Genomic DNA, 19217 nt, shown 5'->3' on the forward strand with positions numbered 1-19217 from the left:
CCTCAGAAGCTGACACATCTGATTCAATATCCACACCATGGTCCATGCTTTTACTACTCCCTCAGCAAGATTATTCTGAGTCCAATTTTTTCATCAGTGGATGCCCCATATAGCACAACTCAAAATTTTTAACTAGAAATTAAATGCTCACAACCATGCAGGCAGCCCTGTTGAAAACATGAACATGGTTGTAGGAAAAAGAAACCAAGTGTAATGCAAACCTCTGCACAAGTCAGTGCAACAGTATGACCCAGAAGCACACTGAAGCTGTTCCAACCAAGCAGGAAGTACTTTGTAACAAGGCTGCTACCATTTCAATCCATTATCTTGTACCCATGTATCTACCATAATGCAGAAAAGTTCACAAAACCAGGTGGCTGCCTTGTAGGTGAATGCTGTGCCTTAAAATAGTCTTTTTAACAAAATAACTGATATCATTCACAGTTCGACACAGCTTTACCCTCTCCTTGCTAAGAAAACAAAACAAAACCAAAAAACAAACAAAAAACCCAAACAAACAAACAAAAACACCAAAAAAAAAAAACCCCACCCTAAAAAACAAGGTAAAATATGAAGCTGCACAATTCCTTTATGTCCATTCCCTTGTACTGTATCAGGTAAACAATAATCCTTTAATTCTGTCACATAAACAGGTGAGTTTAAATCACAAAAATCTTGAAAACACTGAAGTCTACTTCCAAGACATGAGCTGGTAGCCTTTCACACACTGCAGATTTCTTGATATTGCAAAAAACTCCAAAATGTTAAATTCAATGGAACATCCACCTGAGAGATAGAAGATGCAGTAAGGACTACTAACATTTAAAAAAACCTAACAGTACTAATTTTCTATCAACAATTTAAAGTCACCAGTGCCTCTGGATGATGCATTTGCCACTGGCAGTAAAAGTCTTCTATTAGGATACTGATGAATGAGGAACTTGGAATCCATCACACAGACTCACATCCAGGCAGTGAAGCTTTGTGCAGTCAGATCTCTAGACTGGAATACCCAGAAGTGTCAATTTAACTCTTATGCATGATATGGAGCATGATATTTGAAAGGTAGTTTCTAATAATACTGTCTAAGCAATTTCCAGCTTTCTGATGAACAAGAAGCAGCTCTTTAAACCCACCTGTTACAAACATTGCCTGTGAACACTCTTGCCATTCACCACCAAAACAATCCAAAGTTTAAATCAACTTCTCAAAGCCAGAAAAAAACTCTAATGTAGAGTCTTTCATAGTCATTTCATAGAATGAAAGATCAGATCAGAAAGTTGCAGGTAAGGTTCACATATGAAAATACCATTGTTTCACTTGCCAGCAACAAAACTTCACTCCTAATAAAATGTACATGTTTTCAAAACACTGGCACACTAAATATGATGAGTTGCTTCTGGCTTGCTGTCCCTTAGCAGAATGTACATTCTCCTATAAATACATTTAGATGAAGCTATAAAACTTAGATTGGGAGCTACAAACACAATAAACATTGTGTTTACATGGATTCATAGATTGAAACATTGTGTAAACATGGATTCCAGAGCCACATAACAGGATCCAAACCCAAGTCTCCATTTGAAAAGGGCTGCTAAAGGACTGATTCAATGATAAGCTGAAGTTTTCATCTATATTCGACCTTTATATATATAATGAGAAACAGCAGCCTTCACAGGGAGGAAACAGGCCAGCTGGTTTGCCCCTTTCATACAAGCCCTACACTCCCTGAAGCAAGAAGTGAAAGGAAGAGTCCTGTGAAAAGCAGTTTGAACTCCCACTGAAGTGCATCTAGGTCAGCTCTTCAGTTCTGTTGAAGAAGTGCCCCTCCCAGCGCAGTCCTGCACTGTGGCAAGATCACCCATCACTGCCTTACTCTGAGGATCTTCCCCTACAGTTGTAAACTTGCATACATTTAAACAATGTGGGCGATAAGTCAGCATGTTTTATTCATGCTTCAAGCAGTCATGTCTTTCTCTCACTTCTGTGGAGGACCATTTTAGAACATTCTGTAAAGTATCAGAGTGATTTAAGATATATAACAAAACTGTGCCAGAGGCACCAGGAACCTGCCAGACTCTGCAGGCTAACCCCTGACCATCTGCTATGGAAGCACCTGCTGCCATCGTGTCACCTGCTCTCATGCAAAGCCAAGAGTCACTTTGAAGCAATGCACTGTACTGTCAGCAGTCAAGCTACAGCCTTGTAGCACTTCTTAGGACAGAAAAGTTTAAGACACTTTCTTGAAAAGATGTGTCCTTTGGTCCTTTAAGTGCATAGTAGAACAATCTTAGCTCAAGTGGACACCAAACTCTCCAATCTAACTTTACCAGTGTTTTGCATTTAGGAGATTAGATAACCTAGTCTCCTAAACAGTTAAAAACAATGAGCAAAGAATGCTGTTTTCTTTTTTATTCCTTCTTTGAGTCAGTACAGCAATCTTGTCAAAGCATATGGCTCAACTGTTTTGTCAGAACTCTGCAGCCCAATTGCAACATAGGAGTTCTGCCAATTGGCTTTTTACCTGTGGTAATTCTGCATAATGGCTTACTACCAAAAGGAGTTGATTGCCACAAGTCAGACCCAAGCTGCAGACACATCCCGTCAGCAACCTGCAGTTCCCAGTACACGAGAGGCAGGGTTTGGCAGTCTTCAAGAAAGATCATGTCTACCTACTCACAAAATCCCCTCTACAAAAAAACATCATAACACATTTGAGTTTTACCAATAGCTAGAAAAAACAGACTCTAGGAAAGGCAACTGGCTGACATGCTGCCTCTGCTCAGATGGCCAGAGTAGAAATTACATAAAGACACATCAGGGCCTTTTAGCATCCAATCCCTGTCATTAAACTAAGTCAAGATACAGATATAATCTACAACAAAGCATGAGATCACATTATCCCAGGCAGAAAAGAAAAACAAAAAGGTATTTAGACTTGGCTGGTCCAGAAGTCAGTGGTAATATTGTGCACTGTCATTTCCTGTGCCTACAACTAAGCCTTGATGCCCAGTGAATGCCCCATTTGCCAGAAAATACTGTTCTAGTATTCCACCTACATTCATTTCAAGGCTGATGTCCAACATCACTTGTGATGCTAGTGCAGATGGATAGTATACTATATTCTCCCTCCTAGTGAATTACAGCTCTCAACTGCTTTAGTAAATGTGTTTCACAACCTAAAGAGAAGACTTTTTGAGCTCAATCGAAACATGTTTTGTATTGATTTTGAGTATTTTGAGCCAGCTCTGAAGTAAATACGATCAAAATAGCAAGATTAAAAGCATTAAAAACTGTTTTAAGGGTCCAGCATATGGTTTGCAAGATTACAGAAAAAGCAGACCTTACCATACTCTGCAAAGTGACAAGCTAGCCTCTGCCAAGTATTCCAATTGTCTTCCAGCAATTGCCAACATCTGGTTTATTCAGCTTAATTTAAGTCACCACCTCTCATCCAAGCAAAATTTTGGACTGATGGAACATCAAGCAGCCATGCTGAATCTGATGGGGCAGGATGCTCTAATATCAGCTCACCAGTGAGGCTCCACACTGCAATCTTGCTGATACTGCTGACTCAGAGGAACAGAAGTACTGCTGCAAAGCCTGCGCTACAGATCACTGCCTGCAAAGCTACTGGCCAGACTTCTTCTATCTTCTCATTTAGTCTGAGTTCAGGGTTCAGCCCTATGCCAGATGACCCATCCTTTTCTTTATATCTCCAGCAATGAGGTGCAGACCCAGATTTCCTGGCTTGCTTTACTCCTTGTTTTTTGTTTTCACTGTATTTGAAATCCCTTTCTCCAAACCAGCCAGAACACTATTCCTAATCTGCATGTCATGTGTTGAAGCTTGGAGATGCAATGTTTATCCCTCATTGGTGAGGCTCCTGTATTTACCCAAGGCACACAACAGAACTTGTGCTTTTTCACCCTTACCAGCACCCCAATCTGTGCTCCAAAAAGGAACAGGGCATGGTAACTTAAGGATACTGTTCAGTACTGTTTGGACTCACCTTTAGGCTATGGTAAGGCTAAGGTGAGACATATAATGTCATCGCTCCACCCCCAATTTTTCCCCATCCTCACCCAGCTCCTTCACCAATACTGTATGTCCACAGCTGACTGAGGAAGGTCTACCCCATTGTTTTCTTTGGTGGCAGGGAGTGAACTCAATACACATAGCAAGGTTTTGGTAGCACTGGGAAATGCTTCAGCTGGGACTTCTGAGAACAGGGGTCTCTTCCAGACATTGAGAGCATATCTGCTTCAGCACCATGGAGTGCATCCTGTGCCTCCTGCTCCACCTCTAACCTAGTGTTCTCTGCCATTTCATTTTCCCACTTCTTCCATCTGTCCAGTATTTTCTGGTTAGTCTTAGTTCTTAAGTCTTAGTCTTTTTTCTTAAGTTTGTTTTCCTTGAGGTGGCAGAAGCTTGGTGGCTGGGTTCAGCTGTGTGTTGCAGCAGACCCACCATGGAGCTGGCACAGAGCATGTCCTGGTCTCTTCTCACGGAGGCCAGCCCTGCAGCCAACAACCTGCCATGGACACCCAGCACTGGGCGAAGGTAAGCAGGGCAGGAAGAGCAAAGTAGTCTCAAGAGCCCTGAGCAGCAGTAGAAAAATGCTAAAAGCAGTGTGCCTCTACTACGCTACCATTTCTTCAAAAGTGAGAGCTGCGAGAGCAGGAAATGATCCTCTTTCGCTACCAATTTCTCCGTCCAGCAAGAAGCAGAGAAAATGAGTATCCTTCAGAATGCTTTATGCCCTTCACAGTTATGCTGTCATCTACTTTCAAGCACTTCAGAGGATCCTTCACATGGCAGAGACACAGAAGCATGGACTGACGACAACTAGAGAGCATTTTCTTGGAGACTTCACGGAATTCCCCACTAGTGTGACAGGCCCATGTAAAGCATGCACAGAAGAGAAAGGGTTTAAGAGGCTGGGAAATCAGACATAGATGAAGTTAAAACACAGAAAATCAATCAAACCTGCAGATTTTTGTTGTTGTCATTTAGAAGATGTTCAATCACTGCCAAGATCTAAGGGAGCAACATTATGAGATTATTATGAAACATACTCAACTACTAAATAGGAGTGATTGAAACCATACTCTGGACACTGCTATACTGACCATCTCATAAAAACCTACTCCATTATCAAGGTCTACAATGGAAGTCAGTACAACAGAAAGACCTGACCTGTCCCAGAATTTATCATCCATGACCTTGACAAAGCATGTGTAACAGAAGGATCTTACTTACTCTTGAAAAAGACTAAGAATACTTGCCCTCAGGACTAGTCAATCTTCATCAAGTTACACTGCTTACATGAAAAAAAGGTTAATATTACAGTGCCTACTCATTTTCCTGTTCCCTCATCTTCCCTCTTCCTTTCCTTAGGCATTGCACCATAAAACAACTTACACACAGAACAGCTGAAATGCAGAGGATCAAGTGATCCTGCCCATATTTCAAAATTTGGATCTTAACATGAATTCAAACTTCTGCTCTGATACAAACATATTTTGAAGGATTGACCAAGTCTTAGCTTAATTAGAAGGGCAACCTTATCTTGGTATTACACATACCTTAAAAACAGTATGGGGCTGGGGGAGAATTGAAAGGTAATGCCACTTAAATACTCAAGAACAACTAATCTAAAAAGCATTTTTATTACCTCGCCTTGCCCATAACAGACATTTATTTCTACTCCTATTCAAAGATCTGCATGCCTACAAATGAAGTGTGTCCTCAATACCCTTTTAGGAAAGGACATGTTAGAAGCCCACAGGAACAGCCATTCAACACAAAAATTGATGATGAGTCCTTACACACAATAAATGTGCTAATCTAATTAAGAATTAAAGAAAACAACTGCTTGCTTGAATATTTTTCTTTTCAGCTGTGAGAGCAATTCATTGGGGTGATAGAGGAGCTCACACTATAAAATCCACACCAGCTATGACAACAAAAACTGAGACACAGTATTCCAGCTGATCTTCAGCAGTAACTTTTAAACAAAGTCAGTTCTCTGACTCACAGAAACTGTGACAAATTACTGCAATACAAGATACAGTGAGACATAAAAGCAGTTTCATTAGTAAAGTGTGAAGGATTAAGCCCACTGTGTACAGGGATTCTGTTCTTGGCAATTTTCTTGAAGATACACCCACAGCTGTAGAGACCAAGCGTCACCTGGACTGCAGAGCAATGCAGTACATCTGCACTACTCCCACTAGGAGAGAGCCTCAAGCGCCAACAGTCTTGGAACACTCCCCAAATCACTTCAACAGCAAACAGCTTCTGAAATACACACATCCTAGTTAGCCTTGTCCTTTAACCCACTGAGTCAACAGACACTGAAATCTAGGGACTCAAGGTAGTCCACTGACCCCCAACTTTTCCCAAAAAGCAGAGACAGACATATTCCCCAGCAGTAAGACACAAATTTCTAAGACTAACCTGTGGGACCCATCAACATCATCTTTACTGAGGCCAGGCAAAAAAGTTTAACAAATAGCTTTTGGTCAACAGACAGTTTTATTTCAACACTAGTGAATTCAAACTTGTTAGGTTACCATCAGAGACTGAAGAAGAAAGGTAGAACATGGCAGAAAAGAAGTGTCTGTACAAGCAAAATACTGACACCAGCCCTGCAGCTCAGTTACCACCATGAATTAAACTATAAACTTCTTTTTAGAGCCTCTGCTTGCCAGGTCCAAGCAAATATGCAAAATTAGACTTGGGATGAAAATAAGTTGCAGCAGATACACAGGTCATCTCCACAGCAACAGAAAATCAAATCCTGATATTCCTCTGCTTTGTTTTGACTTTTCACAAGCATCTCCCAGCTCTTGATCAGGCTTCTGAGAAGGTCTTCTACCTTATGAGAATTACTTTGAAGAAGAAAGGAGACATATGTGGTCTTTTCAGAATACACACTGCAGAACTTCCTCCTGCTGCAAAGCAATTGCAAAATAAGTCAAGGAAAATCCCAGCCATTTCTATCATTTTCACAAACAGGAACTTGTTACAACCACCTGCAGATGCAGCAACCTCACTAGTTTCCAATTCACTTCCCTAAATGAAAGCCTGAAGGTCTGTTTCTGAGCGAGATCCTATAAAAAGAGCTGAGTTGAGATCTACCTACTTTTCCCTCACCTATGATGTGTTTTCAAAGTTGAAAGTCATGTTATTTCCTTTCTCCACAAGCATCTCCCTGTTGATAACATCAGAGTCATTCCCATTTGAGTCTGGAAGCAGCCTTTTACTTGGCCCACACAATTAAATCCTCAGTGAAGCCTTAACACATCTTTCAGAACAATTCTAAGACTCAAACTCCTATGCTGTGCACAAGTATTGCCTTCCCACTTGAATTATCAGCTTATATATCCTAAACGTAGCCCATATGCCTCATCCACCCACTGCAATGGCCCTTCCCACTGCATCAAAATAAAGTTGCTAACTCCCCACTTCTTCACAGGAATAATAATTTAGGTAACAAACATTAGGTAGCTGAGGGGTAGGAATCCATATATTAGTGGTGATTTTTAGACAACTCCTGGACAACAAGAATTCTGTAAGTCAAAAATGGTCAGAGCTCAACTGTCCCAAACCATCAGAGCATCCTAGATTTACATTCCTTTTCCCATCACAGGGATTGAGAAGCTCATTTAATGCCATCTGGCACTACTTCCAGCAGTTGTTGAAAATTCACTAGTAGGAAATCTGGAGTTCAAGAAAATGGTAAATCCTGTTAACAAGCATAAGGTAGCAACCAAATGATACCTTAGTACTCCTTCACATGACCAGCCTGTCCAGCACTGAGAGCCCAAGCCAAAAGACAGCAGCATCTATATTACAGTCTGGATTTGAAAGCTATAGCAAGTGCAGAAAACCACATAAAAGTAAACACTCAGCAGCTCAGCTTTTCTACACTGAAGACATTATTTTTTTCTTTTCTCCCTTACACCACCTTTTACCCTGTCACCTATGATCTCCCTATAACCCTCTGGAATTATTATCTTCTGCAGAAAACATATGAGAACAGGCATCATTGTATCCTATCCTTACAGGACTACTTAACCCATGTTAAATAGTTGATCTCTCAATTTAATTTACAAAGCCCAGTTGCTAAGTAGGGCAGTGGAAGAGAGGTTGTGTGACTTGACACCTGGCCACTAAGACACTAAATAAAATTATGGAGTTCCCTAAGGACACAGAACCCCAACGTCAATACCAGAATTACAGCTCTTCATAAGGGATCGCTCCAACCATCACTCTCTGAAGAATTTTTAATCAACTAAATCCTTCATACCTTGACATAAAACTTATTCTAAGGCACTGGAAAGTTTTACCTTTCATTCTTCACATCTTCAAATGCTACTTATCTGACTTGAAACGCACCCAGCCAATGAACCTCTGAACTATTATTTACAGCTTGTAAAATAGAAAAAAAAAACCCAAAAAAACAAACACAAAACCCAGGCATATGTCTTCACAGGAAATTATAACTTCTTTTCCTCTTATGTGACATGCAGGTAGGTAAGAAATTCTGTGGAATTCTACTGGCTTCTGTCTCCAGAACACGCACTTTCTTGAATAGCAATATCAGCACCAATATCCAAACACAAATCCTTTACAGTCCTTACTATAACACTGGTAGATTATTTCTACCTCGCTTTAATCCTGCCTATTCCAGACAGTACTTTTATTTATATATGTATACACACACAGAAACACAGAGACACATAGACACAGTATGCTTTCAAATACCTGAGCTATGCTTGAACTTCTAAGCTAAAATTTCTAGTAACAGATGTGGTCTGTATAGGACAATCCAGACACAGCCTAAAAAGCATTTAAAAAGATTAAAAAGTGTTGATGGCTACCTAACAACAAGATAGAAGAGACATCAATAACCAAAATTATTTTTTTAAATATACAAGAAAACATGACAGAATACCTGATATCAAGACCAAATATCTACTTAAATAACAGTTTAGACTCCAGTGAGTCTTCAATCAATGCTGCTTACATCAGTATTTCTTGGACACATATGCAAGAGCATCTACATATACTGAAAGACCAGCCTACTGTTTGTCACTTGGAGGGTAAGCTACAAAGTCATTAGAAGTGAAATCTGGAATTATTTTCCAGAAGTAATGCTACCTGCTTTTAGCAAATACTGCATCATCAGAACTGTACTTACAAACACCTTCACCAGCATTACTTAGCAATGGCCAGCAGCCAAGAGACTGACTGGTATAAAACCTGCTGATCTTTACTTGAGTGTACTTCTTACCATGTCCAAAAAAAACCCCACGGGAAACCCACTTAGTTTTAGATATGAACAGCTGCTGTTGATCTGCCAAGTTCAGTGCTGGACAGGGATACTACTGGTAAACAAGACCAATTAACATCACAGGACCAAATTTTTTCACCACTCTACTACTTGGTGTCTCCAAGCAGGGACTGACAGTGGAAATGAAATTGTCAGGATGAAACATGACTAGCTTATTGTTTTTCAACAAATGTTTTGCCTCAACTTTGTTTCATGCCTTAACTAGCTAATGTCAGTCCAGAATACATCCAAAATCTGAGATAAAGCCAACAGCCATCTTCAATAAAACATTGATGCAAACTACTGGACAGCTCACAAAGTTGCTGTCTGATACTTGGGACCTCAGCAACATCCCTTAAACTCTCCAAAGGTTGTCCCAATCTACAGCACAGCGTTATCCCAGTGCCTTGCCTTTTAATCACGCCATCATCCACACCTCTTCAGAAGTGGAGATGCAGTGCTGTGGAGATGGCCCCACTCATGCTGGTGCTTGGCCAGCTCTGGGAATATCATTTATGTATATCTCATCCTATCTTAATCCTAACCAAAACAGGCAATGACAAGCATGTGTCCATTTTGCCCCATGTCTGATTTTCTCCCTTCTTCCCAAGCCCCTGCTCCATAAGGCGTTCTTTACACTGTCTTCCTGAATAAAAGGCAAGAGGTCATGAGGAAAAAAAATGGCCGAAAGAGCAGTATTATGCAATAAGAGAAGAAATGCAATAATAACTCATCCTCTCCTGGAGATTTCCCATCACCCTCATGCTTTGCAAGCTGGATTAGAGCAAGCGTGACAGCCAGCCGGCTCAAAGGCCCACTGAAGTGCCCTGCGGGCAGGCTCCTCAGCCCCGGGCCTTCGCTGGGGAAACAAAAAGGGATGCTCACAATCCAGGTGCTTTTTCTTGGGCCCCATCACTTCATGCGTGGTGGCTTTGCAGACGGCTCTGGCTACGGCCGATCCCGTAACGCTGTACTGAGCAGCTGCGATGCGATCTGTCAGCGTCTGACCCGACATCTTCGAACGGCGTGCTGGCTGCTGCCTGCTCTGCAGGGGCGAAAGACACGGAGGGGAGGGGGAGATGCCGGGTCTGTGGCCGGGGGGAGGCACGGCAGGGGCGCACGCAGCCGGGCACTCGCACAGCCCCGCCGCACGCACAATGCTCCCCCGGGCAGCCCGGCCCCTCCCGAGGCGCAGCCCCCCCGCCCCGTTGTGTAAGCCTCTGCCTCGCTAGAAGCCGCCCGGGGCAGGAAGGGTATTTTAGGCGTTGCGAGGAACAGATGAAGGGGAAATAATGACGGCAGCTGAAGGAGGCTGCACACAAATACGGTGCGAGCCTCCGGGATGGGGGGGAAGGCATCCCTCCCGCACCTGCCTCGGCAGCGCCCGACCCGCGGAGGAGCCTCCGCCGCGCCCCGGCCCCGCCGCAGCGCCCGCGCCGCCGCCTCCCCGGTGGGAGATTATGGCACCGTTGCGCCATGTTCTGCCCTCCCGGTGCCTCCCCCACCGCCACCCCCGGTCCGGCAGGGACCCCCCCGCCCCGCGCCGGGAAGCGGGGCGCCGCTGGATGCGGCGGCGGCGGCGCCCAGCGCCATGCAGCATCCCGGCGCGGGGGGACAGCGGGATGGACCGAGCGCCAGCGGCCGACCTGTCAGCGCGTCCTTCCCTCCCGTCCTCCTGCCGCCGCTCCGGGGAGGGCACTGCCGGCCCCCGCCGCGACCGCTGCCCGGCCCGGCCCGCTGGCGAGGCGCTCCGCGGCGCAGCAGCCCCCCCCGTCCCCCCGGCCCCGGTAGCCCCAGGTGCCGGGCGGGCTGCCCCCTCCCGCCGCCGCCGCCGGGGATGCGCTGGGCGTCCACGCCCGGGAGCCGACGCTGCTATTTCCAGCCGGCGGCTTAATCCTCCCGCAGCCTAATCCCCGCGCTACTGCCGCAGCAGCGCCGCCCCCTAGCCCGGTGCAGAGGGCGGGACGGAGCGGAGCCGAGCGGCGCTGCCGCCGCAGATCGGTGCCCCGGCGCAGTCAGGTGACCTCGTTCCCCCACCCGCATCCCGCTTCCCGGGGCTGGCGGCGGGCACGGCCGGAGCTGCTCCCACGCGGGGGCTGTCCCGGTGGGGATCCGCGACTCGGGGGAGCCGAAGTCGCTGATGTTTCCCCGGTCTACATCACGGTCCTGTCGTGAACGCTTAAAATAGTGCCTTGAGGGATCCCAAAACCGCACATAGACTAGATTTCTCCAGAATGTTGTTATGATGTTATTGTTATCAAAAACATCTGAAATATGTCCCCAGAATGGGTTTTCTCTCTGTTATCTAAGGTACCCTACGGGTCTTGGTTACAACCCAACCACACTCGGGAGGATCTATTGCTACAATTTTATTGTGTATTGAAGCCTACCGGAGTGATCCGTGAAGTATTGGGAAATGTGGTGTACATATATTACCATAAATTGGCTGAACTTAGTTTTGGAGTAAAGTGATTTAAGTGGGTGGGGTCTAAACGAAATGGCACTGGTAGCAATTCCTTTGAGCTGCCGGTAGAATAAATTTCAGAAGTGCATGTTATTAATTAGCTGCAGAAAACACTACGTACAGTCAGTATTGAAGAGTTGTGCACACCAAGTGATAATTGGGTTGTGTTGCATACAAAGACACACGGCACCATTTTTATTTGTTATACCAGGAGCAGAACACTGACAAAGGATTGTGGTCTGTGACAGTATGAAACTGTAGGTTTTTTACTACTTCATTCTTTCTTTTTTTCTTTTTTCTTTCTTTCTTTTTTTTTTTTAACCCAACAATACCGACGTTTTAAAATCCTACGTAGCCTGAAAGCTTGAGAATGCTGTTAAAATAATGCTCAAAAATTCAAGTTAGCTTTTCTGTGGGAAAACTCCTCCAAAATAGCTGTAAAATGGTGCCTTAGACCACTGAAAACAGGTATTCAGGTTTGCACATTTTTGATATTGGTTAAATCTCCTTTTTTTGCAGAGAAGACAGATTTTTTTTTTGATTTCAAGATTCAAAGGTTTTCTCAAATACAGTGTTTGACTATGGAGAGGAATTCAATTTCAAAAAAGATGTAAGGTGTATATCACTGTTAGCAATCAGCATTAGGAATCTGCAAACTTTGAATATTTCCATAAGAGAGACTCTCATATTCCAATAGTGAGAATGTGTCTGTACTTCTCAGTTCTGTTCCATATTAAGTAGCAAATAAATAAACCATGGAGTTGCACAGAAAGATAATACTGTGCTCTTTAGCATTACTGTAGTCCACCATTCAAGTATGGACAAATTTTAGTAATACTTAGAAATCGTTTCTGTTACCACAGAAATGTTAACTTCAATGCCTAGGAATTTGTCACTAATGATATGATTTATGGCAGCTAAAAGCATGTCTTAGCAGAGGCACACAAACAACTTTTCCTCTGTACTTCACAATCAGTTATTGGGTTGTACTCCCAATTGATTTCAGAGGAAAGAAACAGTTGGGATCTAATGATACTTCGTGTTCCATTACTGGCATTGAGTGACTCTGAACTTTTCTTGGTAATACTGACAGGAGTTTGGAATGGCTTGAGTTTAAAAGAGAAACTTCCTTTTAAACTGATATATTACAGAAGAAAAACACAAATTGTTTCGGACCTTGTTAACTCCATAGAGCAGAAATTTAGAATGGTTTTATTTCCTGCAAGCAGGGTAGTTTTCAACTTTATGCTAGCCTAAGTATTTAATTAGTGATGCAACTTTTATTAGCATTTAGTGTACATCTTCAGTGTGAAGATGTGGATACTTTCTAACTAGCCTGTGTTGTTATCAACAGATACTGTCACTGAGATTCTCATCTGTGTCACCAAAAATTGTGATTGTTATTACTCAGCTAATTTTATATCTTCATATTGTCAATATATTGAAGGAAAAGATAAGTCAGATAATCTGTACTATTGCCTTAAAACTGATGCAGTTTCTTAATGAAAACCTAAAGTGCTTTAAGAAGGTAAGACAAGAAGATATTAGTACTCTTTAAATTCAGAGTGAAGGGATGTGATCTACTTAAGCTGTATTGCTTTTGGATTTAAAACCAAACACCACTCCCCCAAAAATAACCCAACCCCACAAAACAGAAGTTTGTGTTTGTATTGAAAGCCGCACAGGAAATAGGAGCCATCTTGAATAAGGATACAGCACAAAGAGAGCTGCCCACGACTAAATGGATGGGGAGTTGGGGTTGCCATTTCACAGGGTAGTTTTAGATGAAGTCCCAAGAAGTTGCCTGGTGTACTGGTGCTCTGGCTCCCTGAAACCCAGGTTCATAGCTTGGCTGGTGGAGGTCTAGATGGGGGACATATAAGCTGCTGGAAAGAGCTCTCGCTGTTAAAAATATCACAGAATCAGTGATGTCTTTCTTGACTCTTTGTGCTTTCAACTTAATAATGGAAGCCTTAAAGAAGAGGAGATATATCAATTGCAAACTGAATAGCCATTTTGAAGCAGAAAGATAATTCTTAATTTGAAGTGAGAAAAATAGAGTTGGTCTGTGTTAGCCTCACATTCAAGCACACATGGAGGGAAGGAGGCATGTGTAAGGGCTGATTCATCACACCTCACACCTGAATTCTGCCCCAGAGATGCCCGTCTCTGGGGGTGATACAAGGCATGTAGACTCTACTTTTGTACACTAAGGTGCAATGAAAATCTGGGTGTTTGTCACCATAATTCTGCTTTTTTTCCATTTTTTTTCCCAGTTTCTCCTGTCAAGTCTTCCAGTTCTCCAGCCAACTTCGATGCCCTTTCCTCCTGTCTTCACAGGCCAGGCAGAGATTTAGACCCCAGCTTTTCTGTGCCTGAGCTTGCATCAGGACCAGTGCTGTTGTTCTGCTTCTCCCTCTTACTCTTAGGGCCAGTGGTACAAACAGAGCTCCTGGAGAGGCTGGCTGTAACCATAGTGATAGCAGCAGTCCTAAACAGATCTGTTTAGCTCTAGGGAGGGGGAAAAATGACTTTTCAAAGGAGAAGCATCCTCCTGACTTTCTATCAGGTTGATGGAGCCAGTTAGTTTGCATTAGGCTTTCTTTACAATGCAACAGAAGTTACAAAACAACAGTAGGTACTCAAATAATGCAATATTCAGGAGTTTCTGGGCTTCTTCTGTCAGATATAACCTCATTGCTTGGTCTTGTGTAGGTTCTGTCCCCAATTGTTTGTTCAGCCTCTGTACTCACGATCCTTAATGGCATTTGTTTCAGTAGTTCCTTTGGTTGCTGTGATATGAACCAGCAATGAGAAATTAAAGCAGTTTGTCAATTTTCCAGTCAGAATGATGGTCTGATAAGGATGTAGCCTGAATGTGTTTGTACATCCCAGGCAGAAGATTCATCTCCTTTTGGAGAACTACTTGAGCTACTGAATCTAAGAGAACCGCCATACACAGTGGTAAGGGTACAGGCTTGGTGGCATGAGTATATACTCTACATCCCATAGGAAATGCCTTTTTTATGTCTTTGAAGATCTTTGAATATTAAAAAGTTAATTTAGACAAGAGATAGAATTAATAGAAAAGTTACACAAAGCATGGCTAATGAGCTCTTTTACTGCTGGTTAAGCCATGCCAGTGAGGTCATGTTCTGCAGGATATGGAGTGTCTGCATATTACAGAATGGTTGATGGTTGATGGTTACAGAAAGATGGTAATTGGCCTATTCTGTACAGATGATAAAGATGTGTTCCTTACCCAGCACACTGGTTCCCACAAGGGCCACCTTAAAATCTGTATTATTTTAGAGACCTCTGTTGACTGATGCACTAATGGACCCCATCATACACATTACAAGGATAGCTTTTGCTGCTGGAGTAGTTTTCTGGGTTGTTTCTGGCAATAACACCGAGGTTAATAGACTAGAAAGGGGACAGATGGACATATGTATCAGAAATGGAGCAAAAGTCCTGTATTTGTGAAAGTCAGTACCTGTGAAATTCCTCACTATTTAGTATTGATTTTGGTCACTAATTTTGTAATCCTGATAGAGCTTCCAATGCAAAAGTCTGGAGGTATGAAGTGTATTGCACTTCCACACAACAGATTCAGACTAGGCTTAAATTTGTATCTTTTTTTTTTTTTTTAATATTTTTTGTTACACAGAGCAATAATTTTTTACAGATTTATTTTTAAGTCTGTGTACCAAGAGCTACCTAACTTCCTGCTTCTATAGGTAATATGTATTCTAATATAGTCAATGTGGAAATAGCAGCTTTCTTTTGATATTAGACAGAGGAGAGAATTAATTTAAGAAAGTTGCAAATCAGCTTCAATACAAACGTTTTGTATTCCATTGAAGCTGTTGATATTGGAAAGGGCAACATTTAGCAAAAAAAAAAAAAAAAAAAAAAAGATTAGGTCACACTGAGCTTCATAGACATCACAAAACAGATTTGCAGGAGTATAGGCAAACAGATAATTGAGTACTAACTGACGTTTAAAATTTGTTACTCATTGACTAATTGACAGTCATGTCTTTGAATACAAAGTAACTCTGAAGGCATTGATCCCAATGGCATAATTTCCTCAAAGAGGGCAGGATTCTGCCTGAAATAAAATTCAAATTTCATGTACCACAGAAATTTTGATCTATGGAAAGACAATAGGCTTTTAAGCTACCTTGGCTTTGTGGACATTCAATTTTCCTTATCAAGACAAAAACAACTTTTTTGGTAAAGATGTATTATTTTGGTATTAATTTTTTTTTATTCATTCATGGCAGCATTTTGCTGTAAATGGTGAATTGTTGTATTAATAGTAGTAATAATTGTACCACTGTATCAATTGTATTTTAATACAATAATGGCTGTATCCTGGCTATGACCGTCATGTATAGAACCAGGGATGCTTCACTGACTTCTGTCTGCTCTGCCAATGGAAACCTTAAATGCTGTATCTTACATTGAACACAACTGGTACAAACTAGACCTGAGAAGCAGCTATCAAGGGAGGAAGCCTCTCTATATTCTTCAAAAAAAGAAAAGGATTTAAAGAGAAGGGAATTCCATTTCTTTGTTCTGCTAAATCAGTAAAGGCTGCCATCCTGCAGCCTAAGCCTTGTCTCTCACCTGCTTCTCTGGCTCTTGGCAAATCCCCAATTTCTGCAAAAGCAGGGCTGCTTTTAAACCGTAATTGCTAACATGCTGAATACTCCTTTGCAAATAATGTGCATTTAGAGCATTTTTTTTTTTACATGTTGTCCAGTATCAGCAGGAGCTGCTGGACAGTCAGTGTTAGGCAAAAGCTATTAAGATAGTGGGCCTTCAGCCAGGTCCGGGAAGGGTGACCCACCTTCTCTTTAAGAGCTCTGCCAGGTGATGTGAACTGTTTATTTGAGCTTTTGACATCCTAGAAGCAGGTTTTAACCAGAGAAGAACTTTGTGTGTCTTAGAATGAAGCTGATCTACAAGAAGGACGCTGTAGGGATTCAATAACAGTTTTCCTGATGGTCCGTGGAAGTGTGGTACCATCTGAACTTCAGGACTGAGCTTTCAAGCACGTACTGCCTGCCCTGTCTGTTGCTGATCTAGGCTCAGAAATTCTCAGCTGTATAGTCAAGTGACAGTCAAAGTCTTCTAGGAAATTTCTGAAGTTATAATTTCAGTGACAGATTTGTTCAGCAGAAGTTCAATAGATGCCAGATATATGTCAAATAGGAGGACAACTTTCAACCCTGAGGGTAAATTAAATTTTAAGCAAAAAAAGATAAGGATGTATTTAATAGGGAAGGGAGATTATGAATTGTGATTCCTTATGACCAAATATGACCTCTGCTCACTTGAAAAAAAAGCTGATTTATACAATTAGGTATATGAATGTATGCTAAGACTTACATATGCAAATATGTATATCATAGTAATGTTTCTAGTAATACTTAATTCCTAATCTTTTAATAATTTTGGTATTTTCAGTGCACATTATAATTTTGCTAAGGGTTGTGAGCCTAAAACTCAGTCTCCTGATGTAAGATCAAATTCATCAGCTATTATGCTTTTGAAATGGTAGTGTGACTGGTACAGCTTAGTGAGTTCTCACTTCCTACTCTGCCAGGCTTGAAGTTGCTCTTTAACTGAATCTGTACACCCACAGGAGGACATTTTTGATTGTACTGGCCTCCAGTGGCAACCTAAGAACCATTTTGGTTATGAGATGTAGTCAATCAACTCCTTTACGCCTTCTTCTTGACTTTTTGACTCTCACATTTAATTGGTCTTGCTTGCACAATACTGTGTCACAACCATGTAAAAGACTAAGCACTTCTGATTTTGGATTGCTGGACAAACTAGGATCATTAACAATGCTTTAATACAGTCGAGTGCATATATCTAGAAGCAAATCCTATAAGATTACTTGCAGGAAAGCTTTTACACTGAAAAAGGATTAAGGGTCATTGCAGGCAAACAGCATATTTGAACTTCCAGTGTGATGCTATGTAGAAAGACCTTGTCAGGTGTAAGACTTTGTAATCAGATACTTCCAACAAGATTGGAGTGCCATTTCCATTTCTGTATATGACTAGGATGACACTGGCACTACAAGACTGCTTAAATCCCTATTTTCATGTCCTCTTTATGGAATTTTGAGAAAATGCATTAGAGTTTTAGAAGGCTCTTTCTGTCTTCCTTATGGAGAAGTCCATGCAGACCCTCATGATAGATGTATACCATGACTGTAGGCTGCTTTCCCTAAAGGGAAAGAATTCTTCTCTGATTTGGATATATTTTTTGATAAAGTGGAAGCAGAAGAGGACAAATAATCTTTGTCAGGAGCATCTGTAAGATGTGCTTTATTTTCGACATTCTATTTCTGCCCAGATGTAGATGTTGCTACTAATCCTGTGAAGAGAGAGATTTATCCTTTTGCACAGAGTAGTTGGTCAAACTAGACCCAAGCCAAATGATTTTCCACTGGCTCTTACAGGGTTGGGACTGTGCTCGGGGTTTTTGCAATTTCCAAACACAGAAAACTGTAATGAACAGTGTTAAATGTTAAGTTCTCCTGCCTATTCTTTAGCTCACTGTGCATTCTGATCATGACCACCTAATTGGAAAAAACATATTCCAGCACAGGAAGAAAATTGGCCACTCCTATGTCTTCACACACCCCATACAAGTATTTGGCATAGGTTATACCAGTACAACCCTGATGCTCATAGCTGCTCTTCCTTCAGCACTTCCATCTAGAGTACATAATGAGACCCTTCTTTCTTGCCCATGGGGTATTCCTCATTTCTTTCCATGTGTCTTCTTGTGTTGAGATGACTTTCTAGTTTCATCAAAACCACTTATACTTGAAAAGAGATCCAGATAAGCCGTCCTCAACTTCTTGAAAGTTTGGGCTATAAAGCAACAGTGTCATAGATGAGGAGCTGAGCTCATTTTATTCTTAAGGCCATGATAGGAATGTTTCCTCACACACTACATGGTTAGGTTATCACAAGAAAGCCTAATTTCTACAGGAGGTGCAGCACCTGACCTTAGTGAACTAAATTAATACTTAAAGAATATGCATCAAAGTTGATTTCTTCTTGAGTTTAGTGTTATTGGGTAAACACATTGTGGAAAAATACTAATTACCATAAGAAGTGCTTAAGCATCATCCTTAACAAAGCCAAACTGTGTTTATCCTGCTGCTGTGGAATACTCAATGTAGGAGGAAAACAAATTACCTGTTAATTGCTTTGAGTACAGAAAAAGGGACAAATATTTCCTGATGCCACATTTATTTGATCCTGTGTGAAGAATAAGCACAACATTATTGATATTTTTCAATCTTTATTTAGCTATCTAATGAGACAGTTTTCTAGAAGCGCTGAATGCCAGCACTCTCCTTGAAAGTGATGG

At 41.8% G+C, this 19217-nt stretch overlaps 1 protein-coding gene across 14 annotated transcripts in view; it reads right to left on the reverse strand.

The window, feature by feature from the left end:
• Positions 1–11245, reverse strand: part of SNAP91 (synaptosome associated protein 91) — a 63416-nt gene extending 52171 nt beyond the window's left edge. For 13 of the 14 annotated variants that reach the window (XM_072926615.1, XM_072926614.1, XM_032747219.3 and 10 more), the window contains exons 1-2: positions 10990–11131; positions 10229–10388 (exon numbers count right to left, since the gene is read on the reverse strand). In XM_072926615.1, the coding sequence (XP_072782716.1) occupies positions 10229–10358 (130 nt within the window). In that variant the 5' untranslated portion in view covers positions 10359–10388; positions 10990–11131. Of the gene's footprint in view, positions 1–10228; positions 10389–10989 lie in introns of all 14 variants that reach the window. The other variant, XM_072926616.1, reaches the window with a different exon arrangement.
• Between the last annotated feature and the right edge of the window lie 7972 nt (positions 11246–19217).

The sequence above is a fragment of the Taeniopygia guttata genome, chromosome 3 (assembly GCF_048771995.1).
Source record: "Taeniopygia guttata chromosome 3, bTaeGut7.mat, whole genome shotgun sequence".
NCBI lineage: Eukaryota > Metazoa > Chordata > Aves > Passeriformes > Estrildidae > Taeniopygia > Taeniopygia guttata.